The sequence below is a fragment of the Equus quagga genome, chromosome 7 (genome assembly GCF_021613505.1).
Source record: "Equus quagga isolate Etosha38 chromosome 7, UCLA_HA_Equagga_1.0, whole genome shotgun sequence".
NCBI lineage: Eukaryota > Metazoa > Chordata > Mammalia > Perissodactyla > Equidae > Equus > Equus quagga.
The window spans coordinates 89,752,563-89,780,043 of record NC_060273.1 but is presented as its reverse complement, the minus strand read 5'-3'; the positions used below and the strand labels follow the sequence as shown (position 1 = coordinate 89,780,043).

The 27,481-nt window shown below is 40.6% G+C and overlaps 1 protein-coding gene and 2 pseudogenes across 5 annotated transcripts in view; all 3 read left to right on the top strand.

Annotated features, from left to right (window-relative positions):
- Window positions 1-16,040, top strand: part of GRAMD2B (GRAM domain containing 2B) — a 103,351-nt gene extending 87,311 nt beyond the window's left edge. For 3 of the 5 annotated variants that reach the window (XM_046666725.1, XM_046666727.1, XM_046666729.1), the window contains 6 exons: window positions 1,493-1,604; window positions 2,140-2,262; window positions 2,824-2,911; window positions 3,829-3,933; window positions 11,397-11,490; window positions 14,766-16,040. In XM_046666725.1, the coding sequence (XP_046522681.1) occupies window positions 1,493-1,604; window positions 2,140-2,262; window positions 2,824-2,911; window positions 3,829-3,933; window positions 11,397-11,490; window positions 14,766-14,807 (564 nt within the window). In that variant the 3' untranslated portion in view covers window positions 14,808-16,040. Of the gene's footprint in view, window positions 1-1,492; window positions 1,605-2,139; window positions 2,263-2,823; window positions 2,912-3,828; window positions 3,934-11,396; window positions 11,491-14,741 lie in introns of all 5 variants that reach the window. The other 2 variants (XM_046666726.1, XM_046666728.1) reach the window with 1 other exon arrangement.
- Window positions 16,041-16,909: 869 nt separating this feature from the next.
- LOC124242119 (ferritin heavy chain-like) lies at window positions 16,910-17,660 on the top strand (annotated as a pseudogene).
- Window positions 17,661-23,850: 6,190 nt separating this feature from the next.
- Window positions 23,851-26,980, top strand: LOC124242761 (sorting nexin-15-like; annotated as a pseudogene).
- Window positions 26,981-27,481: the final 501 nt, after the last annotated feature.

Here is a 27,481-nt window from a genome sequence, read left to right as displayed (position 1 = left end):
AAAAGTGATGGTTGCACAATATTGTGGTTATTCTAAAAACTACTAAATTGTATGCTTACAATGGTGAATTTTATGTTGTGTGAATTTTATGTTTTGTGAATTTTATCTCAATTTAAGAAAAATCTACCTTAAACAAAAGGTAGTTGGGGGCCAGCCCTGTGGCCGAGTGGTTAAGTTTGCGCACTCCACTTTTGCGGCCGGGGGTTTTGCTGGTTTGGATCCTGGGCGCAGACATGGCACCACTCGTCAGGCCATGCTGAGGTGACGTCCCACATGCCACAACTAGAAGGACCTACAACTAAAATATACAGCTATGTATGAGGGGGGTTGGGGGAGAAAAAGCAGGAAAAAAAAAGGTTGGCAACAGTTGTTATCTCAGGTGCCAGTCTTTAAAAAAAAAAAAAAGTGGTGCGAATAGTACAAACTAGAATGAAACAGATATGATTTGGAATCCAACAAACCTGGTTTCAAATCTGGTTCCACCCAGCTGAACTATGTCGTGGGAGAAGCTGTAACTGCTATCACTCGGTTTCTTCATCCAGTAAAATGCCAGCCTCACAAGGTGGCTGTGAAGATTAAGTGCGATCCTGTGTGTGAGGAGCTTTGCATACTGCCTGATACATGATAGGCATTCAATAAAGAATTATGAAGTCAAAGAGTCTTGAATTTTTCAATTTTCCTTCCCCTATAAATTCTTGCATGAAATTGAAATGAGTGTTGAAATGACCAAAAGACACCTAGCTTAAGGTGAAAGATTGGTAATTTGCTTACAAGACAAGCCTCTTCATTTGGCAGCTAACTAAATTGTGAGAAGCTCAGCCTAATTGGACCTTCGCCTGGGCATTTTAATGACACCTCTTGTCTCTTCAGTTCTTAAGCACTTTGGGAGAACAAGTGGGATACAAAATAAAACATCCCAGCTTTTTCCCTAATCCTCACTCCTATCCTCCTTCTGTAATTTAAATGTTTTATCACTGACCCTATTTTGATTTGGTCGAGGGAAGGAAAAAAGCCAAAACTTTCCCTTCAGTGTCTCATTTGCCAAAGCCATTTTCCCTTTTCTGTTTCCAATACCTTTTTTTAAACTATAATGTAAGAATACCTTCCTCTCTGCATTTAGAACTTTCTATCTACTTTTTTCTCTCACATGGGTCCATTTCAGTCACTTTTTCTAATTACGAAGTGATAACGATGAGGCTTCTCCAGCTTTACCCTGGGAGCTTTTCAATCATCAGCATTCCAGTTTTTTTCTAGACGTTCGTTGTTTCAAACAAGTTGGCCACTGTTGAAAGAATTCTAGCTGCCCAGAAAAATGCATTTCAATAACCAGATACTGTGTGATCTGCTGGGAAAATCCCAGAAGTGTGGGGTAATCCTTCCTCCTTCTCCATATTTTATAGATCAGGCCTGAGCGAAAGGGCAGGGGGTTACAAGGCCTGCCTGTTTTAATAAGGGAAAATTGACCTCTCTTCATTTCATGATTTCCCTTCAGGATTTCAACGATGAATTCTCAGACCTGGATGGAGTGGTTCGACATCGACAGCAAGACATGGAAGGATACAGCAGTTCTGGTTCTCAGACTCCTGAATCTGAGAACTCTCGAGGTCTGGGAAATTTTTGTATCTGTACTAAAATTTCATTTTCCACAAAATATCCTTATCCCTCAAAACAACAACAACAACAACAAAAAACCCCACCTTGTCTTCCTAGTTAACAATTAAGAAGGGACTCTGAAGAAAGGGTAGTTTGAAAGTTCAAGGAAAGGGAATTACCTACGTGGTGAAAATCCATTTCCCTTTATACACATTTAACAAATGTCTCTTAAATAGACGTAATATTCGGGTGGATAAAAGAGAGAAACATATAATATTTTCTTACTTCTTTCAGTAATATTATTCATTGTTATAGCTCAATTGTCCCCATGAGTCAGTGGGCTAAGGACAGACTGTCCTTATAGCATTTTATTAGTTATTTGCTTGAGCACTGGATTTCAATCCCTGACCACTCAACCAGCTTGGGGGACGATCCATGTATATTCTTGGACATTAGGCCTATTAAGGGATTGGTTTGCTTTGGTGACTCCTATGTTTTTAAATGCAGTGGGGAGAAAACTTACCCAGTCCTGTTGTGGCTTGATAGATTTCCACGTGACAGAATCCCAGACGGTTCTGAATGTCTCCAAGGGAGAAGCAAAACCAACCCGGGCGGATGCCCACGTGAACAGAGTGCCGGAAGGAAAAGCCAAGAGTCTCCCGGCACATGGTAACAAATGGACTATTTTACATCTGTTCGTAACTTTTAAAGGATCCTCGCGTTTCACTTTATGACTGCCTTTCGTGTTCCCTCCCCTTCCTTTCTGCTGTAGGTCTTTGCATATTAATTCATTTAGTCATTCATCAAACAGTACCCAGTTCTCTCCTTTACTATGGGGGATAGAAAGGTGAATAGCCTTCATGGAGGTCCCTTCATTATTCAGACTACTTTGAGATTATGATTGAGAAATTACCAGTGAAACTTATTATTTAATTATATCTTATTTACTAATCTAATAACTGGTATGATCAAGGTAGGTGTCTGTATTGTTCACCATTCAGTCCTTCACAGTGCTTGACACAGAGAAGGCTCTCAGCAAATACGTATTGAATGAAACATGTTGGAAGGAATTGTAGCTGCAACCTGAAGACTTCATTTGGTATTTTGTCTGACTTATATTACCTGGGAATAATTCTCTCTCTCAAGTACTTCTTCTCCAGAGGAACATTGCTGGATGGAGGAGGTGTGTTGTGGTTTCAAAAGAGTCACTTTTTGTTTTCCACCCAACAGGTCAGTCAGAAACCATTGGAATTGTACACAAAGTAAAGTCTCAGAAATATCCGACTCTCCACCATATTCTTATATTCTATGCAATTGTGTAAGTAAATGAATTTACTATGAGAGACTTAAGAAAATGACTCAGTTCACCAAAGGAATGATGTCTTCGTGTTGCAAAGAGGCACTGTAAATCTGAGTGGTCTCTAATGTAACCCAAGTCTTTTCTTTGACAATTTTTGTCTCCTACTTCAACGTTTTTTTCTTAGACTTAGTTTATATTTTCACATTCATCCCCTTCTTATTTAAGTAAATAGTGAGAAGGGAGGAAGGAAAAGCAAACTGTGCCAGATCTAGCAGAGGACTAAGTTCTGAGTGGATACTCTTACTTGGGAAATTGTTCTGTGAATTTGAAGCATCTTTGTCCTTGTTTATTTTTCCATCTCTCCCATGTTCTCTGGATAGAGACCAAAACAACTTTAAAATGTCATCTCCTTTGCTGAAAACTTAAGCATTGACTTTTTTAACTCCCCCCTCAGCTTCCAGTCTGTAACCAGTTATTCTTCTGAAAATAGCCTGACCCAGTTCTAGGCTGTTCCTCACAACCAAGGAGGATGTGCCCAGTTTGGTTTCCAGATAAAGCAGGGAATTTGTGAGTCACCAGAGAACAAGACTGGACGCTCCCTGGCAAGGCCCTTCTAGCCAGGGAGACAGTAGCTCGTGGGAGGAGAAACACTGGCTTGGTAATCTACCTTGGCTGGCCTTGAGTGATCCTATTAGAATGGCCATTATTTGTAAATTAAGGGACTTGGGCTAGAGGACTTTAAATATCCTTCCAGTTCTAAAGTTTTGTGACAAGCATCAGCCTGTTGAAAAAAACACTTTCTAAAGTCTCTTGAACCAAGTTATTTTGGAAAATACCTTGCCTCATACGTACAGCATTGCCTCTGAGTTTATTATTTATGAACATCCGGTCCTGGCTATTAACCTACTGAGAATTTCTCTTTTATCCCTTTCCAGTGTCTGTGCACTAATCATCTCGACCTTCTACATGAGATACAGAATTAATACTCTGGAGGAGCGGCTGGGGTCACTAACCTCTGTCGTGGACACCCATCATACTGAGTAAGACAGTTCCCTCCAGTGCTATCATCTGCTTGCTCTTCAGATTAGTATGTTTGACCTGAGCTTAGCATCCTTCGTAGCAAACGTTAATTGAGGACACATTCTGGATGAGAAATTTTGTTAAGTGTCTATATGGGAAGTAAAGAGGAGGAAAGTCCTAGAACTGAGTGACCTGACTCTGCACGTTCTTGAGTTGCTATAGTGTCACCAGGGATAAGGCAAGAAACAAGCCTAATTTTACATTGTCTTGTTCTGTTATCCTAAGACCCAGTTATGACCTTGGCCCATTTATTAAAATATTCAAGTTTATCTTTGTATAATGGTAGTGAGTCAAGACATTCATAGAAAAGAAGCAATTAAAATAAATCGGCACATTTCATTATGTATAACTCTTTATATTAATTCATTTATTTACAAAACTCCTGACAACTATAAAGATCCGTATGACTAGTAATTAGTTGAATGTGTCTGTGATTTTCCATCATTGTCATTTTTTGATCTAGTCACTTTTTCTTTTTTTTTTCTTTTTTTTTTTAAAAGATTTTATTTTTCCTTTTTCTCCCCAAGGCCCCCCAGTACATAGTTGTATATTCTTCATTGTGGGTCCTTCTAGTTGTGGCATGTGGGACGCTGCCTCAGCGTGGTTTGATGAGCAGTGCCATGTCCGCGCCCAGGATTCGAACCAACGAAACACTGGGCCGCCTGCAGCGGAGCGCGTGAACTTAACCACTCGGCCACAGGGCCAGACCCCCATCATTGTCATTTTTAACATGCCTGACCTATTGAAATCTATTGATATAGACGTCTTTCCTTTAAACCTATTTACGTGAAGATTTTGACACATTGCCTGAAAAGTAAAATAAAATAAATTATTCCATGTTAAAAGCATACTTTTAGCCCAAGTTTTAAAGATTTTCTTTTTTCTTTTTTTTCCTCAAAGCCCCCAGTACATAATTGTATATTCTAGTTGCAGGTCCTTCTAGTTGTGGCATGTGGGACGGCACCTCGACATGGCCTGATGAGCGGTGCCATGTCCACGCCCACGATCCGAACTGGCAAAACCCTGGGCCTCGGCAGCAGAGCATGCAAACTTAACCACTCGGCCACGGGGCCAGCCCCCTAGCCCAAGTTTTAAAAGTAGAGATATTCCTTTACAGAGTACATACCACATGCTAGAGACTCTACTAGAATAGATATATACATGCACAAATACAAACAATTTTCTGTCATTGTATCTTCACCATAACCTTATAAGTTGGCTATTATTCCTGTTTTACAGATGAGAAAACTGAGACTCAGAGAAATAATTAGCTTAATGTCTTACAGTTTGTGACAGATTCAGGATTCAAATGCAGGTCTACATGACTACAAAGACCAAAGGCTTCCCATTCTACCATGATTCCCCTGGTTGTGAGGAACAGCCTGGAATTGGGTCAGGCTATTTTCAGTGTGCATCGGAATCATCTGGAGGGCTTGTTAACACAGACTGTGGGCCCATCCCCAGAGGTTCTGACACTATAGATCTGGGGTAGGGCCTGAGAATTTGCATTTCTATCAGTTGCCCAGGTGATGGTGGTGGTGCTGGCCTGAGGTCCACACATTGAGAACTATTCTGCTATACCATTCTAGGGCCTTTCTTTGTGCTCTAACAACTACCTAAAAGTCTTATTCTGTGGACCAAATACAGCAATATATCAAAAAGATTATACACCATGATCAAGTGGGATTTATACCAGGGACACAGGGATGGTTCAACATCCGCAAGTCAATCAACGTGATTCACTACATTAACAATATGAGAAACAAAAACCACATGATCATCTCAATAGATGAGAGAAAGCATTCGACAAGATCCAACATCCATTTATGATAAAAACCCTCAGTAAAACAGGTATAGAAGGAAAGTACCTCAACATAATAAAGGCCATATATGACAAACCCACAGCCAATATCATACTCAATGGACAAAAACTGAAACCCGTCCCTCTCAGAACAGGAACAAGACAAGGGTGCCCACTTTCACCACTCCTATTCAACATAGTTCTGGAGGTGTTGGCCAGAGCTATTCGGCAGGAAAAAGAAATAAAAGGAATCCAAATAGGCAACGAAGAAGTAAAACACTCTCTGTTTGCAGACGACATGATCTTATATATAGAAAACCCCAAAGAATGCATACAAAAACTATTAGAAACAATCAACAACTACAGCAAAGTTGCACGGTATAAAATCAACATACATAAATCAGTAGCATTTCTATATGCTAACAATGAACTAACAGAAAAAGATCTCAAGAACTCAATCCCATTCACGATCACAACAAAAAGAATAAAATACCTTGGGATAAATTTAACCAAGGAAGTGAAAGATCTATACAACGAAAACTACAAGACCTTCTTGAAAGAAATTGATGACGGCATAAAGAGATGGAAAGACATTCCATGTACATGGATTGGAAGAATAAACATAGTTAAAATGTCCATACTACCTAAAGCAATATACAGATTCAACGCTATCCCAATCAGAATTCCAATGTCATTCTTTACAGAAATCGAACAAAGAATCCAAAAATTCATATGGGGCAACAAAAGACCCTGAATTGCTAAAGCAATCCTGAGAAAGAGAAACAAAGCTGGAGGCATCACAATCCCTGACTTCAAAACATACTACAAAGCCACAGTAATCAAAACAGCATGGTACTGGTACAAAAACAGATGCACAGATCAATGGAACAGAATTGAAAGCCCAGAAATAAAACCACACATCTATGGACAGCTAATCTTTGACAAAGGAGCTGAGGGCCTACAATGGAGGAAAGAAAGTCTCTTCAACAGATGGTGCTGGGAAAACTGGACAGCCACATGTAAAAGAATGAAAATCAACCATTCTTTTTCACCATTTACTAAAATAAACTCAAAATGGATCAAAGACCTAAAGATTAGGCCTGAAACAATAAGTCTGCTGGAAGAGAATATCGGCAGCACACTCTTTGACATCAGCTTCAAAAGAATTTTTTCGGACACCATAACCCCTCACATGAGGGAAACAATAGAAAGAATAAACAAATGGGACTTCATCAGGCTAAAGAGCTTCTTCAAGGCAAGGGAAAACAGGATTGAAACAAAAAAACAGCCCACTAAGTGGGAAAAAATATTCACAAGTTATTTATCCGACAAAGGGTTAATCTCCATAATATACAAAGAACTCACACAACTCAACTATAAAAAATCAAATAACCCAATTACAAAATGGGCAGGGGACATGAACAGACATTTCTCCAAAGAAGATATACGGATGGCCAATAGACACATGAAAAGGTGCTCATCATCACTAATCATCAGGGAAATGCAAATCAAAACTACACTAAGATATCATCTTACACCTGTTAGAATGGCAAAAATATCCAAAACCAAGAGTGACAAATGTTGGAGAGGCTGTAGAGAAAAGGGAACCCTCATACACTGCTGGTGGGAATGCAAACTGGTGCAGCCACTATGGAAAACAGTATGGAGATTCCTCAAAAAGTTAAGAATAGAAATACCTTATGACTCAGCCATCCCACTACTGGTTATATATCCTAAGAACCTGAAATCAGCAATTTCAGAAGCTCTATGCACCCCTATCTTCATTGCAGCATTATTCACAATAGCCAAGTCATGGAACCAACCTAAGTGCCCAGCAACTGATGATTGGATAAAGAAGTTGTGGTATATTTATACAATGGAATACTACTCAGCCATAAAAAAAGGACAAAGTTGTCCCATTCACAACAACATGGATAGACCTTGAGAGTATTATGTTGAGTGAAATAAGCCAGACAGAGAAAGACGAACTCGGCATGACTCCACTCATAGGTGGTAGTTAACCTATGGACAAAGAAAACTGATCAGTGGTTGGCAGGGGAAGGGGGGTTGGGGAGGGCACTAGGGGTGAAGTGGTGTACCTACAACATGACTAATAATAATGTACAACTGTAATTTCACAAGGATGTTAACTTTTATAACCTTAATAAAAAAAAAAGTCTTATTCTGTGGCTTATGCATATGCTGGCATACAGATTATTTTTGAACCACAAATAAACATTTGAACCAATAATACATGAGCCTAATGAATGGTTTGGAATAGATTTTATGCCCTTACTCTCCCATCTTGCTCAAAATGTTAATATACTTAGAACTAGCAGGTGACTCTAGATTGTTGCAAACTGTTATTGTTAACTATCGTAGAAGGGGCTGATTTTATCAGGAAAATGTACCTCTTAGCCTGTTATCATTTAATTAACTTGGTGATGATGAAGGGAAAATTCCACTAACAGAAGGCAAATGGAATATTCATTCTAACAATAAAACTGTTACTATTTGTGATGACATGATTTTGTATGCAGAAAACCCTAAAGAATCTGCCAGAAAACTATTAGAATAATAAATGAATACAGTAAAGTTACAGGGTTCAAAAATGAACATACAAAAACAGTTGTGTTTCTGTATACTATCAACAAACTAGCAGAAAGAGAAATCAAGAATACAGTCCCATTTACAATCACAACAAAAAGAATAAAATACCTAGGAATAAACTTAAGCAAGGAGGTGAAAGACCTAGACACCGAAAACTATAAGACATTGCTGAAAGAAATTGAAGAAGACATAAAGAAATGGAAAGATATTCCATGCTCCTGGATTGGAAGAACTAACATAATTAAAATGTCCATATTACGTAAAACAATCTACAGGTTCAATGCGATCCTTATCAAAATCCCAGTGACATTTTTCAGAAATAGAACAAAGAATCCTAAAATTTATATGGAACAGCAAAACACCCCAAATAGCCAAAGCAATCCTGAGAAAAAGGAACATAGCTGGAGATATCACATTACCTGATTTCAAAGTACACTACAAAGCTATAGTAATCAAAACAGCATGGTACTGGCAGAAAAACAGACACAGAGATCAATGGAACATAATTGAAATCCCAGAAATAAACCCACTCATCTACAGACAGCTAATCTTCAACAAAGGAGCCAAGAACATACAATGGAGAAAAAGAAAGTCTCTTCAATAAATGGTGTTGGGAAAACTGGACAGCCACATGCAAAAGAATGAAAGTAGACCATTAACTTATACCATACACAAAAATTAACTGAAAATGGATTAAAGACTTGCAGGTAAGACCTGAAATTATAAAACTCCTAGAAGAAATTATAGGCAGTACATTCTAGGACATCAAACTTAGCAGTATCTTTTCAAATACCACGTCTACTCAGGCAAGGGAAACAAAAGAAAAAATAAATGGGACTGCATCAAACTAAAAAAGCTTCTGCAAAACAAAGGAAACCATCAACAAAACCAAAAAACCTACTGATTAGAAGAAGATATTTGCAAGTCATATATCTGATAAGGGGTTAATATCCAAAATATCTAAAGAAATCATACAGTCAACAACAAAAAAGCAAACAACCCAATTAAAAAATGGGCAGAGGATATAAACAGTCATTTTTCCAAAGAAGATATACAGATGGCAAACAGGCACATGAAAAGATCTTCAGCATCACTAATTGTTAGGGAAATGCAAATCAAAACTACAATGTGATGTTATCTCACACCCATCAGAATGGCTATTATTAAAAAGACAAGGAATAACAAGTGTTGGAGAAGATATGGAAAAAAGGGAACTTTTATACATTGCTGATGAGAATGTAAATTCGTATAGCCACTATGGAAAACAGTATAGAGATTCCTCAGAAAATTAAGACTAGAAGCACCCTATGATCCAGCAATTCCACTTATGGGTATTTATCCAAAGAACACAAAAATACTAATTCAAAAAAATATATCCTCCCTGTCTTCATTGCAGCATTATTCACAATAGCCAAGACTTGGAAACAACCTAAGTGCCCATCTATGGATGAATGGATAAAGAAGATATGGTATATATACACAATGGAATACTACTCGGCCATAAAAAAGATAGAATCTTGGGGCTGACCCAGTGGCATAGTGGCTAAGTTCATGTGCTCCACTTCGGCAGTCTGGGATTCACAGGTTCAGATCCCATGCTCGGACATACACACCACTTGTCAAGCCATGCTGTGATGGCATCCCACATACAAAGTCGAGGAAGATTAGCATAGATGTCAGCTTGGGGACAATCTTCTTCAAGCAAAAAGGGGAAGTTAGCAACAGATGTTAGCTCAGGGCCAATCTTCCTCACCAAAAGAAAAAGATGAAATCTTGCCATTTGTAACAACGTGGATGGACCTTGAGGGTCTTAGGCCAAACGAAATATGTCAGACGGACAAAGCCAAATACTGTATGATTTCACTCATGTTTGGAATATAAACAAACAAGCAAGGACATAAGATAAGGAGAACAGATTGGTGGTTACCCGAGGGGAAGATAAGAGGGGAGGGCAAAAGATGTGAAGGGGCACATATGTATGGTGATGGATAAAAAGTAGACTCTTGGTGGTGAACGCAATGTAGTCTATACAGAAGTTGAAATATAATGATGTACACCTGAAATTTATATAACGTTATAAACCAATGTGACCTCAATTAAAAATAATCTTTTGGTACTAGTAAATGAAAAACATCTGATTGCTTTCTTAATATTTAGATAATCATCAATACTTTACCCAGTGCCTACATCTCAAAAATGAATCCTACATAAAATAAATTAGAACAGTCATTGCCATCTAAAAACTTAATGGTTAAAATTAAATTACAGCCAAGAGCTATTGAGGAGACACAAAGCTATGGTTCTTAAACTTAACATGAAACTCTCATAAACAGTTTTAGAACAGCTCTCCAGCAAAGTGTACATACATCTCTAAATTTCCTACAGTTTTAGCTGGTATAGGACCCCAGTGCACTCCAGAGTAAGAGCCCATGCTGTAAATAGTCAAATATTTAGTGACTGCAATAGTCAAATAAATACTGACTACATCTGTTACATTTTAAGACAAGAGCAGTTACATTTGTATGGCAAGACTCAAAGAAAACCACAGAAGTCTCACATTGCAACTGAAATTTGGTCAAAGACATTCCTAATCATTCTGAAAGTTCTAGTGTAAATGGTTCCTTCTCCCATAAAGAATATGTATGTGACGGAGAAGAGCAATAATTCTCACAAATTTATGCAGTAGTGGGGACAGGGGACATTAGGGGTTAATAGAAGAAACCGTGTGCTTGAGAAGAATTGTCTCACTTTTGTTTGAAAGCTGAGGCACGACACAGCCACTTAAACAAAAATAGCTTAAGAGATTTCCAGCTGAGCTGTTAAGAATTAGTCCCGCGCACATCTTAGGCTGGGGCTGTGGATTACTGGAGGGCCATGCTGAGGTTAACAAGTTAAATGCTCCCTCTTTTCTATTATAACCTAGTTTTCTGTTCAAGTAGATTTAAAACATGTTCATTCCACTTCTTTCTTTGCCATTCCAGCCCACAATAATTTTTCTCTTTGTTCTTACAGACAGACAGCACCATCTGGCCTGGGGTCACAAGTACAATTAAACGTGGAAGTCCTCTGCCAAGAGCTTACGGCTAACATAATGAAGTTGGAAAAGGTGACTGACTTCTTTCCCGTGTTTGGGGGCAGTCAAAGTAGTGCTTGTGAGTCGCCATGATCGGGGTTACACACTAAAACACCTTCGGCGTGCAGCAGGCAACCTCAGTGACCAGGCCCAGCCAGGGGATTGCATTGTAAATGTGAAAGGATGTTTTTTATTTCCACAAAGAAATAGATTTTAATCTTATTTTCCTTGTTGCTCTGTCTTCTGGTTTTCCACCTCGGTTAGAAATATGTCTGTACCATAGGGCCCAATGCTAAGTGACCACTGACACGGGGCTCAGTGGAGGGACACTGTAGGGAGTGTCCCGACCAGAGAATAGAGCCCAGCTCCACCCAGGCTGATTGTTGCCAGACATACAATATTGCATTCAGTGTCTATTACAGCCCTGGGAGATAGATGTCATTGTTTCCATCGGACAGACGAAGAATCAAAGTTTCAAATTAACTTGCTCAAGGAGACACACCTAGAAAGTTGGCAGACCTGGAATTTAAAGCCGGTCTATCTGACTCCAAAGGTGTGCGTAGGAGCCCTTTGCCTTCCTGCTCCTCAGAACCCAACCTTCGGCTTTGCTGACAAGGCCGCTGATGTTCTTTACCTCTAAAAGTATCTTCCTATGGGGCAACTTTAGGGCAAATATGTCCTTAGGCTTGTGGCTTATGTAGAAGTCAATAGAAGGATGAACAAGGAGAAGAAGGTAGGCACGCCAGAAATAGCCCAAAGTGAAACCTGGTTAATATTTCTTACTTCTCCTTTCAACATGTCTATCCGCTCCCATCTGATACTTTGCTTTTACCCTAATTCTTAAGGATAGGTTTGGAGTGAAGTGTCCAATTCAAACTGCTACCACAAACGCCCAGTATCCGGCGGCTTTCCATAATTGGGCACTGGTGCTTACTTGGAAAGAAACATGAAATACAAAGTAGTCAAATTATGTTCGTTTTGCTATACTAAACGTTATCTAGCATTTAACCACTGAAGGAAGTATTAAGAGCAAAAGAGTTTCCAAACTTCTGGTCTGCACCAAGGCATGACAGATAATTACTATTGAATCATTGTATCTATGGGCAAACTTGGAAACTTTCTCTTTTAAATCCAAAATCAACCTAGAGATGGTCTGGTGTAGCAACCAGAATTGTTTTCCTTCCTAAATGTTAGTCACTGACAATTGAAGATAAATTATTATTATTAATTTTTTTTGTAATGAAATGTTTACAGATGTTTGGCTTCCACGCTGACATAGAGAATGGGGTGGTATTTGTTTTCTGTTTTGTTCACTCTGGCATACAGTAGTCTTCTTTGGACTAGAATCACACAGAATCCCACTGCCCTCTTGTGCATTTCTTCCCACTCTCCTGCCAGCCCTGGCTAAGACACCACTTTCTGTAATGAGGGACAGAGAAATAGCACGCTTGTCCACAACAGGCAGACAGCTGGCCGCATCTGGTACAGGGCTTCAGATAGAGCCCAGCTACTCAGCTAGGAGGCCTCAAGTACCGATAGAAAGCCGTGTCCCAAAGCAGAGGCAGTAAAAAGTGGACATAGGGTCAAAATGCATTGATTGAAGTTCTAAAATGTTATAAGCTGCACACATTGGTCGAAGGAACCTAAGCATAAAAGCAGTTACCAGGCCACACCCAGATTCCTGGTGATTGCTCTGCCCCCTCAGAGGCAGCCGGCGATAATGCAGCACATCCTGGTGGTGGAATAGCAGCTACATGCTGTGGGAAGGTTGGAGCCATGTCTCAGCTCTTTTTACTCAGTACTGGCAATTCCTTCCCACTCTCCTTCAGGGATTGGCCATGTCTAAGCCTCCTGATCCTCCCTACTGTGACTCCCTGATTTCTGTTCATGGCATCACTGCCCTTTCAGGCATCCTTGGTGGAAATCTAAGAAGAATGTTTAACTCCTTCCTCACTTGTCACTGCCTAATTAATTGACAAGTCCTATGCAATCTGTCTTCAAATGGCTCCTCAATTCTCTTTCCACTGACCCCAACTTAGTCCCTTCTGGCCTCCTACTGCCAGTCTAAGAGCATGAAATCAGGTCCCATTATGGTCTGTATTTGCATTTTCCCAGTTACTGCTGCATTTGAACATCTTTTCATATACTTATTCGTCATTTGGATTTTCTTCCGTAAATTGCCCATTTACCTCCTTTGTTTTCCTTTTGGGTTTTTTTGTCTTTGTAGGTGTGTTTTATTATTTTTCCGATATCAGTCCTTTGTTTCATTTTTTTTCTACCTTCTGACTCCTACTTTTCCATTTATCTTTGGTCCTGGGGGATAGGTAGGGAAGACATGAAGTAGGAATGTGGGAATGAAGGCAATGCTTTTTATGGGTAAAGAAGTGAACACTTTTTCTTAGTACTGGAAATGGCATTAATGGTGGAGCAGTGTAGAAGAAAGAGCATAAATTTTGGAGTCAAAGCTCTCTTCTTATCCCTACTCTGCCACTTACTATCTGTGTAACTGGTCTTGTCATATAGCCTCTCTGGCCCTGAGTCTCGCGTGTGAAACGTGCCTCTGTGTGGTGGTGTGTGGTTAAGGTGAGCACGTGGGAAGTTCCTGTCAGAGACACTGGCTCCCTCCTCTTCACTTACCCTGTGTATGCCTGTAAGACATCACAGACTCTTCTTCCAAAAGAAGAATATAGTCTGTCTCTTTTGTTCCACAGGGCTCCATGCTCTCATCACAGTATTGACTGTTGAGAATTCCTTGCTCTGAATTCTTTAAAGTTCATTTACTCAACAAACACGTACTGAGCACGTTTGATGTCCAACACTGCACTGTAGTCTTGAGAGCCAGAGACAGGGCATGGCCCCTGTCTCTGTGAAATTCAATCCTCTGGGAAATGTTGTATCATATCTAAGAGGAGGGTTAAACATTATTATGTGGTGTTTGTCTGATTCGGACCATCACATGGGCTCATAAAGACCAGTTTCCCATCGTCTCTGAATGCATTTGGGTTACACCTGGAGTTCATGCTCTCGTTCTTTTTCTTCCATCTGATTTCTCTTGGTCTCTACTGACATTTTCATCTTCGCACCCCTCTTTCTTTTTTAGCCTTATCTTTTTTCATTTTAAAGTGGATTGTCAAACCGAGTTCTAGTCCATTAAAAAGCATTTACTTGCCCGATCTAAATTTAACACGTGTAGCTTTTTATTCAAGGTAGAATAGATTAACCTCAAGCATTATATAGGCCGTAGCAAACATGCCCTTAATACACTCCATTCTATTTAATAACAGGAGCTTCTCTCTTATTATTTCAAGATACAAAACAACTTACAAAAGCTGCTTGAGAACGGTGACTGATACACCAGATTGCTTGGGCCAACACAATACCTCGCGCTTCCCTTTGAAGAAGGTGCTCCAAGGTGTTGCGATGGAGCGCTCCCTGCTGGCCAGAGGAGCGAGTGGACGGGCATGCCCAGCCATGTTTGTGCTCCGAGGTCTCCGGCTCAGGAATGGGGGGAAGGGGAATAATTTTGGTTCCTGTACAATAAAAGTTGACCTTGGCTCTCTGAGGAAGTTTCAGTGCTGCTGCCCGAAGAAAACAGACCCATCTCTGGAGGTCTCGGGAAGGGCCTGGTGGACTCTCTCTTGGATAATTGTGGTTGGATGGTTATTGTGACCATGTCAGCAAACACACTCCACTTCATGCCTTTTTAGTCCTCCCCACCCTCCTTTTCTCTCCTTTACTCTCCTCTTAACCAGCGTTCAAACTAAGGGATATATCATGTGCCAACCAACTTGATGTGGTCCTTTAAAGAATTGGCCATGACTCTCCAAAAAGGCCATAAATAGCTCTAATGGACAGACTTGCTTCAAACAATTAACACCAACATTTTGTCTATTGTTTTTTTTTCTTCTTTCTTTCTTCTGCTGTTATGTTTTGGTTTAAATCAGCTATGTATCTTAACTTCTCAATTGAGTATTGGCAAGAATATCAGGCAAAGTGGATTAAACTGCCCCATTTATGTTTTGTGTTGTTCCTCCAACTAATACTTAATTGGACTGATTCTCACCCACCCCAGGTCAAAAATCTGTTGAGACATGGGACAAAGTACTAAATTAAACTTACTTTGAAAGCAAAACTAATCTTTAAACCAAAAAAGTATACTGGTGATTTGATACAGGATGAAAAACACTGAATTTTTAAGATTATAGGTGGACAATGTTAGTTTTGAAACAAGATGTCTGTATTAAGTGCTGAAACCCATGTCAGCATGATGATGGCATGCCTTTCTCTTTTGCTGACTAAAATAAATAACTGGTGGTTTGCTAACTTCTATTTACCATATGGATTGGCTGGTTTTTATTAATAATTACTTAGGTACCCTAAGACCTGTAATACAAAAGATACTCCATTTCTATCTGCAATGCATTTTATAATCATTTCTATGAAATGTATTTTGTTTAATCAAATAAGCTAATAAATGAATTGGTTACATCATTTGTATTTGTTAGCCTACTAGACAAGAATTGTGCCTGGTGCACCCCAGCTTTTAATAAATACTCAGTGGTTACAATGCCCTGCTAACACTGTATTTTGTAAGTTTGTGAATTCTCTTAACTAAGACAATATGTTTTTTAACTGCTTCTCGCCTCCTTTCTACTACTTCCGACTTACCCGTACTTACTTCCTCCCGAGTGTTCATTTCAAAACTCAAAAATGATTTGAATTCTTGGGCTGCAATGATATAGGGGAAAGAAAATGAACTTTGAAATCACAGAACCAATGCTTGATTCCTAGGTCCCTATTTTATGAGTTGTGTGACCTTAAGTAAGGTATTTGGCCATTGTCCCCCATTTTATTGATGAGGCTGAAAGTACCAACAAAAACTGTCATTGTGGGGATTAAATGTGATACTGTCTCTAATGCTTATCACCGTGTCAAGGCAAGTAGCATACTCTTATAACAGGTACTATATTCATTATTACAAAAAATGTTTTCAGGCCTGACATTCTACTTTTATAAAAGTTATATGTCAATGCTTTATAGTCAAGACCCATTAGAGATTCAAGTGGGTCAGCCACCTCTGGAGAGAAATTTTACAACTGTATGAAGAGCCTTTAAAACATTCAAATTTCACTGACTTAGTAACCTGCTATCTAGGAATTTATCCTAAAGCAATAAGCAGAGATCTAGTCAAAATTTATATACAGGAATATTCTTTGAAGCATTATGAAGCAAAATAGTGTAGACTCTTAAATATTCAACAGCAGAACAGTTAAATGACGTAGCTGTTTAGAATTGTATTGTTGAAGAATAGTATAGAAACAGTCTTCGTCGGAGTTGCCGCGGTTTCCTGCTTCAACAGTGCTTGAACGGAACCGGCGCTCGCTCCCCGCCCGGGCCGGCCACCCAGAGTCAGCCCTCCTTCACCTCCTCACAGCGCCCTCGGCCGCCGCAAGGCTCCCGCCGCCGTCTTCTCCTCTCCTCAGCCGTCCGCCATGACGACCGCGTTCCCCTCGCAGGTGCGCCAGAACTACCACCAGGACTCGGAGGCCGCCATCAACCGTCAGATCAACCTGGAGCTCCACGCCTCCTATGTGTACCTGTCCATGTCTTTCTATTTTGATCGCGATGATGTGGCTTTGAAGAACTTTGCCAAATATTTTCTTCACTAATCTCATGAGGAGAGGGAACATGCTGAGAAACTGATGAAGCTGCAGAACCGACGAGGCGGCCGGATCTTCCTTCAGGACATCAAGAAACCAGACCAGGATGACTGGGAGAATGGGCTGAAGGCAATGGAGTGTGCATTACACTTGGAAAAAAATGTGAATGAGTCACTATTGGAACTGCACAAACTGGCCACTGACAAAAATGACCCCCACTTGTGTGACTTCCTCGAGACTCATTACCTGAATGAGCAGGTGAAAGCCATCAAAGAATTGGGTGACCACGTAAACCAACCTGCGCAGGATGGGGGCCCCCGAATCTGGCATGGCAGAGTATCTCTTTGACAAGCACACCCTGGGAGAGTGTGACGAGAGCTAAGTCTCAAGCCAGCTTCCCCCAGCCACCAGGTGACTTCCCGGATCCACCGAGGCCGTGCATGCATGTTGGGGTTACCTTTACCTTTTCTATAAGTTGTACCAAAACATCTACTTAAGTTCTTGGATTTGTACCATTCCTTCAAATAAAGTAATTTGGTACCCCCCCCAAAAAAAAGAATAGCATAGAAAATAGCATTAAAAGAGTAGGAACAAAACTTTATGGTATGACCCCAATTTTATGAAGAAACTGCTACGTGTATGTGTGCATGTATACACATATGTACATACATATGGAAGCACATACACATTGACCTTTTCTGTATTCTTTAAGTTTTGCGCAATGAGCAGTTACTAGCTTTTTTTAATTAGGTAAGTTGATTAAAAGTATTAAGTAGCCCTCAGCAAGGAGTCAGATCTTAAAGCTGTGCCCCCCTCACATAACACTGCTGCTAGTTCTACACCAGAAGCCACTTTTTTAGTGGTTTTTCCAACAACCACTACAGTTGATTCTTCCAAAGAGAGAAAAAGCACTTCATTTCTAGATTTAGTTATTTTTGCTTTGGGGATGTTGTTGCTTGTTCTGTTTTCTGTTACTATCTTCTAAGTCAAAATCTGGTGCAGGTGGATCTGAACGGTGGCGCCCAGGTCATATGTGTGCATATTAACTACAAAGAAGCGGGGACAACAAGCATCTGGGATTTTTCAGCCTCCAGCACCTTGATACAAAAGTAAGGAATTCTAACATAGGAAGTGATTTCACATACTGAGTGGCCAAAATAATAGGAAATGTCCACCATATACCTTGCCCTTTAAAACTTGAGTATTTCCTCTCTATAATCAGAAAAAAGTGAAATGAGATTATTGGTTAAAATGCTATTTCTATGCATTCTGATATTTTAATCTATGATTAAATATATACTATTTTGATGAACAGAAATTACCCATCTCACATAAAGTGGAAATGCTATAATTACCAACCTTTCAAGCTTTGTGAATATATAGATACTTTCCTACTTATACTCTGCAACACTCCAAGGCATTTCCCAGGTGTTAATTTATGCAAGTCTTTGAAACCATCCCAGACACATTTTTTAAGATGTCTTCTCCTTGCCTTCCACAACTCATCCCAATTCATAAATTCATGGAGTCAGACCAAAAAATTTCCAACTTAAAAGTGGATTGTCTCATATGCTGTTTTGATTTATGTATCCTATTAGTGAAATTTTGATGATGCTTTCATTGTTCATCTGTTTGTTTCTGGTCATGGACACTAACATGGTATAGATAGCACAGGTGATTTTGCTCTCAAGCATTTTTTTAAAAGTCAAAATTCTACACATCAGTAATAGTTGTGCTGTCGTTTGGGATTCATAACCTGATCTTCTCACAAAGGAGTCCAATGATATAATATTCTTTTCATGTGATTTTTTTAAGTCTATCCCTGCTAATAATGATATTACCAGTTCTTGACCAAAAAAAAAAAATCAGAGACAGTAAATGAAGCATCTCTGACCACTGAATTTCCAGTACTTCATTATTCTTTCCAAATGCTAAGCCTTACCCAAAGCAATCAGCAGATTCAGTGTGATCCCTATCAAAATTTCAATACCATTTTTCACAAAAATAAAACAAACAATCCTAAAATTTGTATGGAACCACAAAAGACGCTAAATAGCCAAAGCAATCTTGAGAAAGAAGAACAAAGCTCGAGGCATCACACTCCCTGATATCCAACTATGCTACAAAGCTATAGTAATCAAAGCAGTATGGTATTGGCATAAAACAGACACACAGATCAGTTGGAAAAATTTGAGAGCCCAGAAATAAACCCATGCATATATGGTCAATTAATTTACAACAAAGAAGACAAGACTATACCATGGGGAAAGGACAGTCTCTTCAATAAATGGTGTTAGGAAAACTGAATGGCCACACGCAAAAGAATGAAAGTAGATTGTTATCTTACACCATAAACAAAAATTAACTCAGAAACGGATGAAAGACTTGAATGTAAGGCCTGAAATCATAAAACTAGAAGAAAACAGAAGCAGGAAGCTCCTTGACATTGGTCTTGGTGAGGATTTTTTTGATCTGACTCCAAAAGCAAAGACAACAAAAGCAAAAATAAACAAATAGGACTACATCAAACTAAAAAGCCTCTGCACAGCAAAGAAACCATCAACAAAGTGAAAAGGCAACCTACTGAATGGGAGAAAATATTTGCAAATCATATATCTGATAAGGGGCTAATATCCAAAATATATAAAGAACTCATAGAACTCAATAACAAAAAAAAATCCCATTAAAAAATGGTCAAGAGATCTGAATAGACATTTTTCCAAAGGCATACAGATGGCCAATAGGTACATGCAAAGGTACTCAACATCACTTATCACCAGGGAAATGCAAATCAAAACAACAATGAGGTATCACCTCACACGTGTTAGAATGGCTATTACCAAAAAGACAAGAAATAACAAGTGTTGGCCGGGATGTGGAGAAAAGGGAACTCGGGCATTGTTGGTGGGAAAGTAAATTGGTGCAACCACTATGGAAAACAGTATGGAGGTTCCTCAAGAACTAAAAATAGAACTACGATGTGATCTAGCAATTCCACTTCTGGGTATTTATCTCAAGAAAAAAGAAAACACTAACTCAAAAAATATCTGCACCCCCGTGTTCATTGCAACATTATTTACAATAGCCAAGATATGCAAACAATCTAAATGTCTATCGATGGATGAATGGAGAAAGAAAATGTGGAGTATATATATACAATGGGATATTATTCAGCCATAAAAATAAATAAAATCTTGCCATTTGCGACAACGTGGATGGACCTTGAGGGCATTTTGTTCAGTGCATTAAGTCAGATAGAGAAAGACAAATATTGTATGGTCTCACTTATAATGCAGAATCTTAAAAAAGGAAAAAAGCTCATAGATTTAGAGAACAGATTGGTGGTTGCCAGAGGCAGGAGTTGGGAGATGGGTAAAATAAAATGGGTGAAGGGGGTCAAAAGGTACAAACTTCTAGTTATAAAATAATAAGTCACGGTGATGTAATTTACAGCATGGTGACTATAGTTAATAATACTGTATTGCATATTTGAAAGTTGCTAACAGTAAATCTTAAAAGTCCTCGTCACAAGAAAAAAATTTTTGTAACTATGTATGGTGACAGATGTTCACTAGGCTATTGTAGTGAGCGTTTTGCAATATATACAAATACTGAATCATTATGTTGTACACCTGAAACGAATATAATATGTCAATTTAAAAAAAAAATAAGAATTTCTGTTTTTAGCTACTCTTGCTAAGGTGAAATTCTTTTCAGCGTCTGCTTTTAATCTCCTAAGTGGCTGTTATAGGTCTAATTCTGTCTTCTAAGGAAGTGTATTTTCTCAAAGAATATTTTAAAAAGCAGCAAAGATATGTTCGACGTTAAGATGTTCAGTGAAAAATCTGAGTGCAAAATTATATCACAACTTCTAGGTAAAAATATTCAGCCATATGGACAAATCCCTGGAAGAGGATGCAAAGTAGTGAAAATACTTGTTAAGGTGGTGAAATTGTGAATTACAAAATTGTTTTCCTTTAATATTGCTACTATTTGACAAAAAAGATAATTTTTTAAAACGGTAAGGCTTTTTCTAATTTGAAAAAAAAACAGAGACCTGACTGTTGTCACTTTACTTCTAGTAATTTCTCTTATCTCTTTATGTTTCTAACCCCTTTATATAGTCTCTCTTCACACACACACACACACACACACATACAGCATCCCCCATACCAATAATCCCAGCATGTGGTAATGACAAGTGGGAGGGGAAGATGGTCCTTGCTTTCCATAGACAAAACCACTGTCTCAATGGGTCTTGGTGAACCATGAAGCCCATTCTCCTTAGGTCTTTAAATATTCCACCAGAAATTCTCACTTGCACTGTTCTTTATGAAATTGACCTGATTATAAGAAGACTTCTGATACATGGAAGTGAAAGAGTCATACAAGGAAGCATGTGTCCCTCTGTCCTGCCACCACTGCACCGATGCTGGGGCATGTTAGCATACCTCCTTCTGTCTCCACAAGGCTACAATTATGCCTTTTTCAGCATGTCACTTGTTCTGTTTCTGATTGTTCCCAAGCTACATGTGCATAAATTTCAGCTGTATATTTTTTTTTCTGATTTCTGCATGCATCTAAATTTTGTGGGGGATTTTTTATTGTGGTAACATTGGTTTATAACATTATGCAAATTTCAGGTGTACATCATTATATTTCAGTTTCTGTGTAGATTACATCATGTTCACCACCCAAAGACTAATTACCATCTATCACCATACACATGTGCCTAGTGACCCCTTTCACCCTCCTCCCTCCCCCCTTCCCCTCAGGTAACCACCACTCCAATCTTTGTCCCTATGTGTTTGCTTGTCATTATCTTCTACTTATGAGTGAGATCATATGGTATTTTACTTTCTCCCTGTGACTTATTTCACTCAGCATAATACCCTCAAGCTCCATCTATGTTGTTACAAATGGCCGGATTTCATCCTTTTTTTGTGGCTGAGTGGTATTCCATTGTGTATATATACCACATCATCTTTATCCATTCTTCCCTTGATGGGCACCTAGGTTGCTTCCAAGTCTTGTTAGCCATATTTTTTTTCATTCCCCCCTCCTCATATGATAATGGAGTGAGAGAATAGCCAGTAATCTCTGGACCAAAGCAGTGTAAGATCTTGCCCTCACTCACTCTTGGGCCCTGGCCAGGCAGTGATCCCATTACTCCTTTGCTCTTTCTCCATTTCAAGATGGTGACTCTCAACTCTACTCCTTCTTGTCTACACATATATGAGCCACAGTAGGAAGTAACAATCTTCCCCAGGAGTCAGAGCTGGCCACGGCTTGCCTCAGGGTGAGAGCTACTCCAGTGAGAGTGATTCCAAGGCAGGAGAAGTAGGAGAGAAATATGTTTATTAGCTGCCAAAAGGAATGTCTGTGCAGTTTTGTCTTACCAGCCTCACCCTAACACATTCTAATTTTTAACACTTTTATTGAGGTATAACATATACAGTAAATTACACGTTTAAAGTATACAATTTAAATTTTGACAAGTATATACTTATGAAACCATCACCACAATCAAGATAATAAACATAGCTATCACCCCCCAAAAGTAATCCGTTTGCAATCCCTCTCTTGTGCCCTTCTCGACGTCTCCCTTCTCCAAGCAACCACAGATCTGCTTTCTATCCCTATATATTAGTTTGCATTTTCTAGAATTTTAAATAAATGATAACATACAGTATGTACTCTTTTTTTGTCTGGATTCTTTCATTCAGAATAATTATTTTAAACTTTATCTAATTTTTGCTTGTTTCAATAATTCATTCCTTTTTATTTCTGAATAGTGTTCCATTCTATGTATATACCACATATTGTTTATTCGTCAGCCTGTGGATGGACACTTGGGTTGTTTCTAGCTTTTGTTTATTACAAATAAAGCTGCTACGAACATTCCTGTGTGAGCCTCTGTATGGAAATACACTTTCATTTCTCTTGGGTAAACACCTAGTGGTGGGATGCCTGGGTCACATGGGAGATAAATGTTTAACGTGTTAAACTGCCAAACTGTCTTTCCAAAGTACCACTTGACATTCCCACCAGCAGAGTATGAGAGGGCCAGTTCCGCTGCATCCTCACCAACCTTAGTATGATCAGTTTTTAAATTTTAGAGTTTCTAATATAGGTGCGTTATGGTATCTCACCGTAGTTCCAATTTGCCTTTCCCGAATGACTACTGATGTTGAGCATCGTTTCACATGCTGTTTGACATCATCTGTATCTCTTTTTTGGTGAAATGTCTGTTCAAATCTTTTTTTTTTTTTTCCTTCTTCTTCTCCCCAAAGCCCCCCGCTACATAGCTGTATATTCTAGTTGTGAGTGCCTCTGGTTGTGCTATGTGGAACGCTACCCCAGCATGGCCTGATGAGTGGTGACATATCTGTGCCCGGGATCCCAACCGGCGAAACCCTGGGCCACCGAAGCGGAGTGCACAAACTTAACCACTCGGCCACAGGCCGGCCCCTGTTCAAATCTTTTGCCTATTTTTTCTTGGACTGTTTTCTTATTATTGAGCTTTGAGAGTTCATTGCATATTCTTTATAAGTCCTTGATCAGATACAGGATTTGCAAACATTTTCTCCCAGACCATGGCTTTTCATTCTCTGTATGTCTCTTTTTTTTTTAAAGATTTTATTTTTTTTCCTTTTTCTTCCCAAAGCCCCCTGGTACACAGTTGTATATTCTTCGTTGTGGGTCCTTGTAGTTGTGGTATGTGGGACGCCGCCTCAGCGTGGCCTGATGAGCAGTGCCATGTCCGCCGCGCCCAGGATTCGAACCGACGAAAGCCTGGGCCGCCTGCAGCCAAGTGCACGAACTTAACCACTCGGCCACGGGGCCAGCCCTTCTCTGTATGCCTTTTAAAGAAGTGTTCTCTCCTCGCCAGTGCTCTGCTCTGCCACCTGTAGCCACCTGGGCTTACCCTCAACTCCATTCCTGAAGCTCATTTCTGCAGCTTATTTCTGCCTGGGTTCCTCGCCCTGCCCCACAGCCTGAAAACCTTCTCCAGGCCATCAGCAGGGCCGTCGCACGGCTTGCCTCCACCGTTTCCCTTCTCTCAGCCATAACTGTCCTGCGTTCCTGGATTTTTAGTGTCTGGAAAACCATTGTTCATATATCTTGTCTGGATTTTTTTGATTGTTTCAGGTGTTAAAATCAAGCACAAATGGACAGCAGCTTTGAAAATTCCCTGAGCAGACAAAACAGTTTAGTCATACAAACAAAGCTTAATTTAGCTTATTATGCAAGACTAATCTGACCTGGGTAATGTCTTGTTTAGCCTCTGGAAATCCTAAGCAAAACTTAAACTGTTTTCCAAGGTTGACAGAAGGTAACCATTGACCAATTCCCCATCATTTAAGAAAGTTCTAAAATTATAACCAATCCTTGTTACAGCCTTCTGACATCTGTTACTGAATAAGCAGTAAATGCCTCCTCGCTATATAAGCTGCTTTACAACAATATAACCCTGAGTGTCATTCCATGTTTGGTTGGAGTGCTCCCCGTTCAAGAACAGTCTTTTTGGTGTGTGCACAACAAACTTTTACTAATTACTACTGCAGTGGTTCATTGATTTTGTTTTGGCTATTGCTGAACTTTTGACACAGTTGAGAAGTGAAAGCGAGTCTCTGTTGGTCCATCTTGGATAGAAAGGGAAGTCCCACACCAGAAAGAAATTGACATCAATGACTGGAAACCAGGAAGGAAGAACTGTTAACTTGGTGACAGAAAAGGGAAACAGTAGACTAAGATAGCACGGAGCTAGCAAACCAATGTTCAGGGAACAAGAGAGAAGTGGTCGAAACTGTTAGAGCTTGGAAGCTCAGGAGGGGCTCCCTGGAGCTGAAACCCAGCCTTCTGAGGAAGGGGCCTACCAGGTGGCAGGAATGTCTCAGAGCGGGCATGAAGAGGCTGGCTCTGCAAATAGCGGGGAAACTGCAAACTGGATTCAGCTGCTGCTACACATGTAAACTGCCTTGCCAGGGTGAAAAGGCGAGAATAAGGGGACACTCACTGGCACAGGAAGAAGTCAAGAAGTTCTCGGGGGCAAACAGGAAGGAGCAAGCCCTTCTTCCCTTCCAGCCTCACAGGCTTTCAGTAGTGCCCCCTATTAGCAGAACGGAGCGGGGAGCAGCTGGCAAACAGAAACACGGTTTGAAAAGTCTCAAAATTAGCATCACGAAGCAGAGACTAGAAGAGAGGGCTTAGAGCTAACAGATAATAGCTTAGTAACTAGCTAGTAGTAACTCCGTTGGCTACTCAGCAGCCATACATACCCTTCTGTACATATCTGAACGCTCACACAAGAAATAGCACTCTATGTTTCTGTCTAACGAAAGGCAACTATAGTTCATACAAAGGAAGATATTCATTCTCACCCTTATCTGAAAAGGATGAGATGCAAAGTCCTAACGCTGTCTGCAGTACAGCCACTTCCACAAGCTGCGTGGAGACCTGACCCACACCCCCGCTTTCTTTTCCTCGCCTCCAGGAGCTCTCTGGTCCCCTACACCCCAGGCTTTGGCTGGTGGGAAACCTCAGTGATGCGGGAGCGGTGACAGGGGACTGAGGACTTCACTCACCATGCACATCCCCGCCCCCAACAACAGCCCCCAACTCAAGGAGTTCTTCTGGCGTGGGGAGGTAACACCGCCCTCTAAGGTGTCCAGGGACCTGCACATCCTGTCACTCCCTCTGATCCCCACACTGCCTTCTGACAAGCCCCTGCAGCTGCCTGATGACCCTGGTTGCACCAACCACTCCTGGCAGAAAGGAGGGGCCTCAAGGGGTTGGAGGTGCCAGCGGACCCCCGCCATCCAGCCCTGCATCTGCTTTTGAACTGTGGGAGCCCGGAGCGGATATGCAGGCCCCTACTGGAGGCCCCCATCACTGAGGCTGAGCTTGCTCTCTTCGACCCCTTCTCCAAGGAGGAAGATGCAGGGCCCACTCCTACCCACATAGGTGAGCTGGCAGTGATGCAGGCAGAGCCTGGAAGGCCAGACCAGGAACCTGAGGAGCCAGGAGGGCAGGAGGAGGAGGAGGAAGAGGACGGAGGCCCTGCCTCCTGCCTATCTGAGGCAGCCACCAAGCTCATCACCCAGGCCCTGCTTGACGAAGGCAGGGGCCTACCCTGCAGCTCCGCAGGGCTACTAGGATGGCTGCACACCCTGCTTCAGGGAGTTCCCAGTGACCCATCCCCTGCCCGCTGGGAGGGTGTGAAGCAGACAGCTGAGTACCTGAAGCTAGTGGAGGAAATCCTGCAGCTGCACCTGTCCAGTCGCACCCTGAGAGGAAGGGGACCCTCCCCAGGACTCCAGCGCCAGCACTGCCAGCCACCCTTTTCTCTCCCTGGCGCTGGCCCTTCCTCCTGGTCTTGAAACTCCAGGGGATGCTTCTGTATGTAACGGGACCAAGAATGAGATAAACAAAGAATTCTCAACTCCCCCCAAATTAACTAAATTTAAAAATAAAATAACTAAAAAATAATAAAATTAATTATCTTAATTATTCCTCAAATTGGGTCACAGTGCCATCTGAATACTCTGTTTTCTGATGACTAAATTGTAAAGTTTGCTTCTGACAAAACGTGGAAGAGAGAAAACAAAATTGTCACTATAGATACATTTATTATATATATACCATAAACCACGTGATACACATGCACACACACACACAAAGCAAGGGAGAAAAATATGCATAGCCGCTATAGCCTTCATTTCTGTAACTAATCACAAAGATATATTTATAACCATCTTCCTTTTTTTTTTTAATGATTTTATCTTTTTTCCTTTTTCTCCCCAAAGCCCCCCGGTACATAGTTGCATATTCTTAGTTGTGGTCCTTCTAGTTGTGGCACGTGGGATGCTGCCTCAGCGTGGTTTGATGAGCAGTGCCATGTCCATGCCCAGGATTCGAACCAACGAAACACTGGGTGGCTTGCCGTGGAGCGCACGAACTTAACCACTCAGCCACGGGGCCAGCCCCACCATCTTCTTTCTTACCCTACCCATTTCATCTTTTCTTTGCCCTCAGAAAGAACTTCAGCTGGTCATGATTCTTTACCTGGTGAGGTGACCCAAATCTTTATTCCCGAAGGGTCTGCATTCTCAGAGCCTTTCTTTTCTTTCTGTCGTTTTTTGTTGTTGCTGCTGTAGTTTGGGGCTGCCTGTTAGTTCAATGGCAGTAGTAGATTAAAAGGAATATTTGGCAGTCTTAGCTTCCAACTCAATGGAAACATTTGTCCCGTCAGGAGCCAAAATCGTCAAACCAGCAGAGCTCAAAACTGCAAGGATGGGTGCCGCCGAGACCAGCTAGGCAGCCTGCCAAAGGGGCAGACAGAATTAATAGACAGAATACAA